The sequence below is a fragment of the Pangasianodon hypophthalmus genome, chromosome 2, assembly GCF_027358585.1.
Source record: "Pangasianodon hypophthalmus isolate fPanHyp1 chromosome 2, fPanHyp1.pri, whole genome shotgun sequence".
NCBI lineage: Eukaryota > Metazoa > Chordata > Actinopteri > Siluriformes > Pangasiidae > Pangasianodon > Pangasianodon hypophthalmus.
In genome coordinates this window covers 17652112-17664283 of record NC_069711.1, presented here as the reverse complement: position 1 = coordinate 17664283, position 12172 = coordinate 17652112, and the positions used below count along the sequence as shown (strand labels likewise).

Sequence of the window (12172 nt, the reverse complement as noted above, 5' to 3'; positions counted from 1 at the left end):
TGGTTTATTGTTGCTCTTGTTTTCCATATATTTATTTGTTTGTTTGTTTACTAATTAAATGTTGGATTTATGGAGCCTAAGTATCAACTTTAATAGTAAATTTATATTTATATTTTCTTGTTTTCATTTTCTTTTTTTCATTTCTTTTTTGGTACATTCTTCCTTGATTTCTGTCTTCTTGTCTTCTTTGATTTCCACAGCTTGGTGCCACTGCATATGCCCTCAAGTTTTCTCAGATTTAAATTAAAAAAAAAAAACACAGACACTGTCTTATTAACTTCAACAAATTCTATAATCATATCCTAAAGGCTCATTTACGCATGTACACATGCATTTTCTTTCTATGTCTTGTGATTGCACCATACCTCTCTATTATTATTATTATTATTATTATTATTATTATTATTATTATTATACTTACTGAATTGATGTAGAGGACCATTGGGCTGGGGTGGTGCAGGGGGTATTTAGTGGTCTGACAGCCAGTCAGTGGTGTCTCCAGGATGTAGTGGGTGGAGTTAGATGTTGCTTTGCATTGTGGGTCCTGCAGGGTTATGTTGGCTTTACTTATACCTGTAGCCTGCAAGGAAATACCACCAAATGAGATTTAGAACTAATTACAAACAGATAAGTAAGGCATCCTCCTGCCTACATGTGTCTAACTTCTGAGCCAAAACGTCAAATATCTTTCTACATTCCTCACATCGCTTACATGTAGGAGAGCTAAGCAGGGCTTTCATTTCAACACAGACAAGGGCTTAGGGTTCAATCCAGAGGTCCAACACATAAAACCACGTATAAATAATAAATACTCTGCTTCTTTGGCACATTTTTAAGTGCGAGCGATGACTCTGAAGCAGATTGGTTGCAATGCAGAGGATGTGTGGTGCACCACAATCTCACTGTTTTTACAAGGGCTGACATCATGGAGTAACACACACACATACACATATTCCAGGAATATTCACACAGCTTCCTATGTACAAAAAAAAAAAAAAAAATGGGGTCTTCCAACGTGTCCATGAGTTGAACAGTGTGTCATCAGCAACAGATGTAGCTCGCTATAAAGTTTCCACAATTCCAACAGTGACTTTCCACATGAACGTCCCGCAGGAGCGCTCAATACTAGCACTAATCATTTCACATTCCTGGATCAGTTAAATACCCTAGTATGATGTACATAGGAAATCTGAAATAATTATAACATTAACATTATGCTATACTGCCACGCTGTGTATTAAAGTATTGTGTGTCTTTTTAAAACAGACAGGTTGCCTTTTATGCAATTACAAGAAGTGCAATCTGTCAGTGCAGCTCCTGGGACATAGCTGTAGTCATTTTAAGCAGATATTGTGATATACTAGAAATCATGATTTTTTTTTTTTTATCATCCCACTGCTGGTTTTGATTGTGCAGAAGGCTTTAATGAGGGTTGTATACTTAAATCTTGACACGTGCTATGTTTCTTCTGCATGGAGCTTTTTTTTTTTTTTTTTTATAGTTTAATTATTAACTATATTTTTGTGTATGTGGTTACCTGCAGGCTCTCCTTGTCTATGCTGACCACCATCCTGCTCTCCTCACACTGCACGCTGAGAATCCCACTCAGAGCTCCACGCTGCTCCTCAGGACCCCGACGTGACCACGCATGCTCCTCCAGAGTAGGTGGGAAAGGGAAGGACGGATTCTGGTCCACCCCCGGGGGAAAGAGGAAGGGCAGGTCGGGACGGGTGTCTTCGCGAGGATCTGTGTTTCGCAGGATAGAGAGCTCCGGGGGAAACATGCTCTCTAAAGGATCTACCACTTCTGCAAAGAGACAGTGGTAATTCAGAGGTCAGAGTGTTTTAACCAAACAGTAAAGATGTTTTTCTTAAATCATAAAATTATATGTTTTGTTATTATCACTCACTCACTGACTCACTCACTCACCCACTATTTCACTCACCCACTCACAGATTCACTGACTCACTCATATACAAGCTACTGGAAAAAAAAAATCCCATAGGAATGTGGAATATAATTTATACACAGTATTTTGAAATATTACACAATCTAATCATGTTCAATCAAAAATTTGAGAGCATATACAGTGGGGTCCAAAAGTCTGAGACCACTAGTGAAAATGCTTCAGTTCGGCATTTTTCAACTTAACATAACAGTTTTCATTACAAATGATATTATCAGCAATAACCTGGGTGAAATGTAGAATCTTAAAAATATTGACATGAATTTCAGAGTTTCTTAGTATTTAGTATGTCCCCTTTTTGCTTTAATGACAGTGTGCACACAAGCTGACACAGACTCCACACGTTTGTGTAAAACGTGATGATCCATGTGAGATCAAATCCATCAGCATGTCGGTTGAACACGTGCTTCAGTGGAAGGGAAAAGTCACAAATTTGCTTACATTCAAATAGTGACCTAGAAATTGTGCAACATCTTGTGTATTGACTAGTCCATTCCTTTTTTTTATTTTGGAATTTTCAAAATTCTTAAGCTTTCTGTTTATTTCCCAGATTTTCAGTGTGATCTCAGACTTACAGTGAATTCTCAAAATACTTAATACCTAATAATCAGTATATGTACCTGCTTCTCTAACATGCAGGTGGAAGATGTTGGCCACAGCAGTGCTGGTGTAGGAAGTGACGGGGCCGTAGTTGTTCTCCTCGGCCCACTGGATCAGAGCCTGAGCTCCTGCAGGCAGCTTCTGCTTCACCGCTTTGGACACCTGCATCAGTCGCTCCGTGCTAGCATTCAAGCTAACACTGTCTGATGTCTGTTGAGGAGAAAAGGAAAGGCTATGAACTAAGGCTAAACTTCAGTACAATATGAAACATATCCCTAGACAAGCTACTAAGGGTCTCAAGTCTATAAACTAACTGACTGACTTACTTTCTAAAGCTAGACAGAAAGGAAGTGAGGAGAAAATAAAGAACAATACACATTCCCAACTCAAGGTTTTGTAGCTTGAAGCAACAGATGATAATTCATCTTTAATAGGCACATCTCTCAGGGTCACAGTAGAAGGCAGAAGGCAGGGATTACACCCTGGATGGGACTCAGATGTTAATATAGTTCCAAACTATAACAACTATGTAACTATTAACATTCTAGCTAGAATGACAGTGTTCTGAAATCTCTTTAATTAGTGGCAGGGTCCAAAATGCTTGATTACAGAGGCATTCCGCATTTGTTCCCGTTTGTCTTCTGTTGGTAATTTCATGGAAATGGTGGGGTATAAACCCCATTTCCCACACTCATTTTCTCACACTCGGCACCAGTCTGCCCAAAGTAGTAGGGCTTTGAGTTTATGAGGATATCATATCACATGCATAGTTGGCATTCTCCTCATGTCCAGGAACACAGTGGCCAATTCACACAGGCTTACACATCCAGTCTGGAATAGCTTAACCTGCTACTGTGCAGATCCGTGCTGACATCTCCTAGTCCTGTGTTGACCTGATACAGCCACTTGTACTATCAAGTTCAGCCTAGTGATGGTGCAGGATATCCACTCAAGTTGCCACTACCAGGACAGCACACATTTTTTAATATTTCTGCATCTGCAAATCTGCAAACGTGCAGATGTTATGCACAGATGTTGTCATGGGTGTCTGCCAACATATATGCATTGTGAATATGTGCTAGAAGGCAGTGTAGTATGTTACAAATCAGAATACAATGAAAACTACAAAGAAAGGCTTATGCTGGATTTTAAGAGAATGGATAGAAGAAACAAGGTTCTGGATGAGATGAAGATGAATTCAGTTGTTTTCACTGTACTATTTTGTGGCAACTGTATGCTGAAAACTAAGCTGGTTGGCCAAACCTTGCCTATTCTTCTTGACATATGTGTTATAACCTTGCCAGATTTTTTTCCTAAATCAGGTCTGGAGACTAAGAATGTCATCATGTCAAGAACCTTGCCTTCTTGATTTTGTTTCTTTTTTAAAAAAATATTTTTTGTTATAATAAAAGACAAACAAGATTATTGCTACAAGATCCACAAAATGGTTAATTTCATGTTTATCACTTCTCAGAAATTTCTTCTTTTGTTTATAAACTGTAACATGTTTTTCTGTTTTACCCACAACCATGAGATACACAACTTTTCACACACAACTGCATGCCCATTTGTTAGTGTATTTATGGCAATTGTCTTACTCCAGCATTGTAATGGATTATTACGGGAAGGTGCATCACTATCAGTTCAAAACCCCCACAGTGATGATATTAGAAATTAGCATTATCATACCAGTAACCGAACTGAACAGAATCACTTGCGTAGAAAACTTGTCCCATAACCGTATACTTCCCTTATTTGTAATCAAACAGCTGTGTATGTCTATCCTGGTCCATTATGGTGACTCCCCACACAAGGTATGTTCACAATGTTCCTGAGTGTATTATTCTCTCAGAAAGCTTCAAACAAAAGATCATAATTCTGAGGAACTGTAACTAAGGCCAGGCCAGCACTACAGTGTAGACTTCAGCCAGATAAGAAAAAGATTTCAAGAGAAATCAGCAAAAGATTTCACAGCACACGCCCCTGGGCCTGTCACAATCCGCCTTTCTATCAGTCTGTCCACAGTCTGTCTGCGTCCTCCACAAAGACGAGAGGCAGCGCTGTCAGACGTCAGAACAGGTTTACAGATTTGATGCCTGTCAGTGTTGTCTCGGTCCAAACATGTCATGAAACTCCATCAAGCAACTTCGACAGTCAGAAAGAAACAAGGAACTCTAGTCAGGACGTCTGTAAGTCAGATGGAGAGTTGAAGCTCTTACACTTTGGATTACCTTTAGTGCTGAAGAAAAGTGAATAATAATGCTATAGTAAATATATTTTGTGAATACAACAGGGGAAAATTGACAGCACATTTCCCCCTTGCTGCAAATGTAGTTAATTAGCTATATTCAAAGTTTGCATCTTTATTTTTGCACTGGTATCAATGAGTAATGAAAATCTATGCAAGACTCATGCAAAATCCTTTCCATAAGCACACCTCCAAATCCTCATATCCCTGATTCAAAGCCACCGTTAAACTCTTAATCTCGTTTTTAAAATAAATTATACTGGTAGCAAGATAGCCCACATTTACAAATTCATCCTCATTCATTCATTAATCTCTAGTAACTGCTTTATCCTGATTACACTGCTAAATGTTTTTGGGAGGTGTAAAAAAAAAACAAAAAAAAACAGAGAACCCAGAGAAAACCCATGCACACTCAGGGAGAACATAAAAACCTCCACACAGACAGTAACCCGAGTTCAGGATCAAACCAGGGACCCTAGAACTATTAGATTGCAGAGCGAACTGCTGCATCACCACTGCTGCTCTATTTAGTTTCATTATAGAACTAGTATGTTAGCGGTTTTGCATTCAAACTTTAGGAGACTGTTCTAGAAAGCAGAATTATACCATATTACACTAATCCTAATGTGCTTCCCGATAGTCCGCAATAGCCACCCTCATACTGTTACTGTGTTCAGATACAAGGTTATGATTACAGGAAGGCAGTGTCCTAACCCATATCAGCAAGTATGTGTAACATTACTAAAGAACTGGATGTGGCTTGATGCTTGCATTAATTGTTAGCGTCTTAGCGCAAACATGAAAACTAAACAATCCAATCTCAGACACCAAACATATTTCGACTGATCAAATACATTTGGGGAAAGGGTTTTGGATTCAATTGTGCATAAACATGCCTACATACCACTATATGCAGTTTGCCAATTATACTTTGGGCCTTGATCACCCAGTTCACAGACTTGTCACATCTGAGGAGCAGCACAATGTCACGGTGCAGAGGGATTTCTGGTTCCACTGGCCTCAAATCCACCGTCACATCCACCTGCAACGCACTGCTCAGAGAGAAAAGCGAGAGAGAAAGAGGGATTGAGAAAGTGCACAGAAAAATGTCTTCAGTATCTGAGTCTGGCCAACTGATTAAAACTCTGGCCATTTTCCCAGAAAAAGCAGGACATATGCACAACACTCCACTTGACGCAATACTATTAGTCAATCTTGGCAACATCTCCCGCTGCTTTCTGACTCATTGTTGTGTAATCAGAGTACTGGGAGGAGAGAATTATCTAGTACAGTAACTAAAGTTTCATAAAGATACGAATACTGCTTCAGTTTAGACTTTTAGATAGCATTAGAGGACTGAATTATTTACACCGGGTTCAGTCGAGTTTGGAAATCAAATGAAATTTAACTGCAGACATCAATCCATAGAGCTGAACTATTGCAGGTTAAGGGTCTTGCTCAAGAAACCGATAGTGGATCTTTGTCAGTCTCTGTGTTTTAAACTCACGATCTTCCAGTTACTTCTAGCAACTTCCTGCTTTGACACTTCACCTCTCACACCCTCACCTGCTGGAGTTTGGGGCCTGCAGCTCGATGATGTGTACCTCTTGATCGACATTTGGACCAGAGAGGACACAGCCTGTGGATGCCTGAGGCTGGATATAACTCCCCAGGTAGTTCAGAGACAGGAACTTGTTGTCGATTTTGCAGGTGTCAGAAAATACAGGGTCTGAAAGGTTTGTGCATACATGAAGGTTTAAAATAAGAACATGCCAAAACTACACAAAGATTAAAATGCTGGAAATTATACATAGAAAATAAACAGATTTAGCTGGAAATGCTTTAATAATAATAATAATAATAATAATAATAATAATAATAAATCGCTAAAGTGCTTTACAAAAAAGGAGTACAAAAACAAGACAAAAAATAAATCAATACAGGAAATGTATTGGGATAAAATAACTTAAAAATAAAACATTTTTTAAAATTACAGAATAAAAACAAATAAAAGGCAAATAAGGAATCACAGTGAAGATAAATGGTAAAAGATGTTAATCTAACAATTAATAAATGACAACATTAATAAAACAACAAAACAATTAGTAAATCAACCTACAGGTATTAACTAAAAGTAATACACCTATCACAGTCACAAATAGCGTAGATGACATGTTTAAGCCAGGTTAAACAGGTAGGTCTTTAATCTGGCTCAAAAACATTTACAGAACCTGTTTCTAATACCCTCTGGAACATTATTCCAGAGTTTTGGGGCAATAAAGACACTCAGGACACAGAATAATAAATGTCACACACAATGATAAATATCAACCCAGTTTTTCTGTCACAACCTACTTAAAGGACAGACATATGGGTTGAATATTAGGGGCTGAATACTGAAGCTATTGAAGCTAATTTAAAGTGATAGCTTATACAAAAATTACTATTTTCCCCACTCCACCCAAATGTAGATGATTACTAAAGGAATGTTTTGTGTGTAAAGTCTTGGCTGATCCATTTGATACATTGGGACTAAATGGAAAATTGTGTAATTTTCTTTTCTTGGCTGACCCTGCTTTTTTTTTTAACTCTCTTCTTTTGTCACATTTAACTGCACATTTTCCTCCAGTCATGATAGTTAAAAAACCACTTATGATTAACAAAAATGAAGAATGACCACTAGTTAACCAACACCATCCAACTAGGATGAGTGGGAGAGGAAGTGGTGAGAATATAAGACTGAATGACAAAGTAAATGTGAGAGTGAGCAACTGCATTAAATATTTGGAGCTCATTCTCCAAAAGACTCATTCAAATTCATTGTCACAGAGAACGCTACAGGAGTTCATTCTTACCATTCGCAATAACATTGTACAACAGCTCACCTGTGTGGGACAGATGATAACACTTTCACATTACACTACTACAAGAAAGCTATCATTTAGAAAGCTGTCATTATATTCTACATTCTCAAGGTTCTTCAAATTCATTATTCACTGCCAGTTTTCACAAGTGTACTTATGTAAATACTGATGTAAATCTGGTTAAATCTACAATCTGTGTTCCACTACTGCATTTAATTTAACTTATTGTATTTTATATTTTATATTTTGTGTGTGTACGTGTTGTATCTTGCTACTGACCATGCTGCTGTAACAAAAGAATTTCCCTCATGGGATCAATAAAGTATATTTATCTATCTATCTATCTATCTATTTGAGAGAGTGAAATTGAGAAAGAATGTGAGAGAGAGAGAGAGAGAGTAGATAAAGGGAGTTTGATTAATCCCTGAGAGACCATGAAAGACACTAGGAGACACTAGAAGACACTATGAGACACTAAAAGACACTGAGAGACACTAAAAGACACTGAGAGACACTAAAAGACACTGAGAGACACTAAAAGACACTGAGAGACACTAAAAGACACTGAGAGACACTGAGAGACACTGAGAGACACTGAGAGACAGATTCCGTCCTTATTTGGACAGCCAGCTTTTGTTCAGTGCACAAAGATAGCACATATTAACTGAAAGGTTGGCACCTCTCTCCCTCCTCTGGCTCTTCCTGCCTCTTTGAGATGCCTGCACTTTGTAAAAAACAGATCAGAAACATGTTCCGCTCTCACGCTGAGCTACAAAGGGACCAGTAGGACTTTCGAGACAGAGCTCTCCTGTAGCGATAAACACCGAGTCTAGAATCACAGCCAAACCCTTTAATAACACAAGTGTTTTACCGGACTAATAACCCTTTAACCACACAAGTGTTTTACCGGACTAATAAACCTTTAACCACACAAGTGTTTTACCGGACTAAATGAAGCCACTCAAATGAATCAGAAGTCACAGGCACACCACTTTTCCGGCTTGAAAATCTGACAATCAAACTGTACCAATATGAGGTGTGAGTGAATAAACACTACAGCTTTCCGCTCACCCAAGTTACTTGAGCTACATCTGAAAGTTAGCTGGATTTGTCTGTTTAGCTAACACATCATATCTGTAAATTTAACCAAAAGCTAGTAAGAGTTAGCTGTTCAGCCAAGATCACTGGCTCAAAGCTAACACTAAAAATAGAATGTAGAAAAAGTGGCTTATTGTGGTTTAATGTTCCGTAAGTCAGAGTATTTGGAGCTCTTGAGAGCTTATAGATGATGCTGTGGTCGGAGTGCATGTCCTTGGTCTGTCATCAACCTTTTTTCTGTCAAAGCATTGTTTTTAAAAGGAAATAATTAACACTAACCACATAACTTCTACTAGCCATGGCAAAAATACTCCCATATTTCCCATGTCTGCTCAAATGTTTTGCTTTATTTTGTTCGCTGAAGGAGGGTACAGAATTTGGATCAGGATTGTCAATGTTCTTTACTTTCAAGATTAATTCATGTTTGCTACATATAGAGTGCAAGTGGCCACATTTAAAAGTTGATTTTTGGCTCCTGAGTGGTGCAACAGAAAAGGGAGAGTAAGCTAATGGGTGTGAATTGGTAAATTACTGGGAGCAAATGGAGTTTATTACTTAAAAGACTCCTTGTGTGTATCTTCAGTTGGTCTCAACAGCATTCAGATGACAGTCTGTCAGAAAACATGGTCTAATGGTGGTTATTTCAAAGAGGTGTGGCCTGTTGTCTAGGTGACCACAGCAACTACCATCTGAACAGAACAAAAAACTGGATCAGATAGATCAAATAATATTCTTCTGTTGATCAGATCTTCATTATCTGCCTAGCTTTGTCCAGAACGTTGGTAAAAACATCAGATGTTGTGCACTCTTGCATGTTCTTTTTCTGTGGTGATCACTACTTTCCATCACCACATGTCCTTCAGACAGCTTAGTTTAATTCATCTAAACAGTTTCGTTTGAGAAACAGCCAATTTTCCTTCTGTGGCTAGTGTCAGCAGGCAAGCAGCTAACTTTGGCTGGGAGCTTAATTCTGTGTTACTTCATTAGCCGAGAATTGCAGAATTTCCTGGTAGTGATACAATTTGGACAGTGTGGTTTCCTTTTTCCTCCGTCTTATCCTCTCTATTTTTCTTTTACACATTCAATTTAGATTTTTCCACTACTTACACCAATGTGTCTCTCTCTTTCTCTATGATTTGGGCAGATTTGGCAGAACACACAGTCCAGCAGTGTGAGAGTATTCAGTGCCTCACTCACTCACTCACTCACTATTTTTAACATGCCTTTTCATTGCTCCTCTATCTATCTGCAGTAAAATTAGAAGTTAAATGCAACTATAACTGCAAATTATGAGAGAGAGAGATGAAAGAGAATCAAACAACCTTACACGCTCACCAGTGTTGATCAGAGAGACTTGCCTGAGGCTCACTGGGAGCTACTTTATTACTCTCGCGGCCAGTTATTACACACACCATCAATGGCTGCCATTGAGAGCAAATTAGCAAGCGCGCTGCTTTGATTGGGGTTTAGTGGGGCATGTCGTGTGCCGGGAAGAAACTGCACTTTTATGACTAGGCATAATAATCTCTTTAGACAGCCATGAGAATGTTTACACACACACACACACACACACACATACACACCTTCTCCCACTTTGATGTAGACGTCATGGGTCATCTTGAGCTCGGTAAAGGATGTGATGGCGCGGTACAGGCGCTTAGCCCAGGACATCAGGTGCTCATTTCCATGCGGTAACGTCTCTCTGTGCACCTCACTAGAGAGGGACAGATTTCCATCCTCAAACTGCACAACAGAGCCAGCTGACACCTGAGAGAGACAAAACAGAGATTAGGTGGTAGAAATAAAGTGTTACAACACAGATAATATATTGTAAGCATCTGCACTATTGTTAGCCCTTGGCACTGTTCTGTGAGAAGTTGTACCAACATGTGGTGCGTGAATTTGTCTCATTATATGTTTGTGTGTTTCTGAGATTTTCTGTAAGTGTTCTGGTGAAATGTGTACCTCTCATATCTTGAAAGTTCTACATTTCATCTTGCCTCATTTCACCATCAGTGTAAGGGAGAGTATTCAGGAAATGTAATTTCCTCCAAAACTCTCCAATATTCAGGAAATATTGGTTAAATATGGCATGACTAAACATGTAATCAATGATGTAATCTAATCTGGAAAAAAAAAACAGAAACACAAACTTCACTGACTGCTGAGTTAATTAGTAAAAGGTTGAATTAGCCAAAGAAAAAGCACTCATTTTTTAATTTACAAAATTTACAAAATGTTTTGGTAGTGACCTTCATACCTAAATCATAAATAAATCACTGTCTGAATTTCTCCCTCAGTGAAAAATGTAACATCATGATATTTTAATGTTATGCACAATGCACGTTGGTTTACAGTCCCCTCCTTTTTAGATCTCCTGCAAACGACCTCCTCTTGTTCTGTAAAACCATGAACATGTGAAGATTTTGCATTTCAGGTGGTTGTCAGCAAAACTTCTAGTGTTCAATCTTTAATAGGACATCAATTAACGCTTCATGTTGAGTGTACGTGTGTTAGCATTTGAATGAAATACTGTACATAGTGTCACAACAATTTAAAAATCTGACGTGAATGGTGTGTGAACAGGACATTCAGACAGATTTCAATTTCATACAAGGATATCTCACACATCTAAAATATTGATTTGTTGCTGTTTCAGAGAAATGCTTGAACAGCAAGTCATGTTTCGATATCAGATTTGATTTTGACATAATGCAGTATGTGAGAGAGACAGAGGGCAGCACTCGGCAGTGAAGGTAGTCCTGATTTACAATGCAGACAGGGTTCTGTTTTATTGGACTTGTGGAGCACGTTTTCAAGACATCTAGAGACAAAGATTTCTTTGTTGATAAAGATATGTCCATAAAACGGACGCAGCGTCAATGTGCACATCTAGTTTTACGGCAAGAGAAATTTAAGCCCGTAAAATTTAGAGGATCTGAGCAATAAAGGAACATGAGGAAAAGACAAAGAAAAAAATTTTTACAACAGAGGTTCCAAATTTAAAAATTCCACTGCCAGCAGACATCATTCACACTGACTTCTGATGGGTATTTGAAACCCTCTCCAAAAGTGTTTTCCATATTTTCACATGTTTACTCAATAAGGCATCCACTTTCTTCAGTTTATATAACACAGCTGGCCATCAAAAAGCTGATAGGCATGTGGTCAAAAAGGCTTACAATACACTCGCCTGACTAGTTTAACACTCAGTGAACATTATATCTAGAATTTATGAGAGCTCAGAAGCTTATTACTGAACCACTGGTCAGGAGGAATGTACAGAAAGTATATACAGAAAGGGTTGAGTTCAAGACAGAAACTAATAATAAATAGTATATAAATAACATCAAATACTAGTAATAGTACGTGTATTAGTATTATCTGTAGCTGTAA

At 38.3% G+C, this 12172-nt stretch overlaps 1 protein-coding gene across 4 annotated transcripts in view; it reads right to left on the bottom strand.

Annotated features, from left to right (window-relative positions):
• The window catches only part of tgfbr3 (transforming growth factor, beta receptor III), a 103050-nt gene that overhangs the window by 27233 nt on the left and 63645 nt on the right, over positions 1-12172 (bottom strand). For all 4 annotated transcript variants that reach the window (XM_026913172.3, XM_053231514.1, XM_053231533.1 and 1 more), the window contains exons 5-10: positions 10360-10543; positions 6381-6543; positions 5719-5866; positions 2587-2776; positions 1538-1806; positions 422-580 (exon numbers count right to left, since the gene is read on the bottom strand). In XM_026913172.3, coding sequence (XP_026768973.3) covers positions 422-580; positions 1538-1806; positions 2587-2776; positions 5719-5866; positions 6381-6543; positions 10360-10543 — 1113 coding nt within the window. The remainder of the gene's footprint in view (positions 1-421; positions 581-1537; positions 1807-2586; positions 2777-5718; positions 5867-6380; positions 6544-10359; positions 10544-12172) is intronic.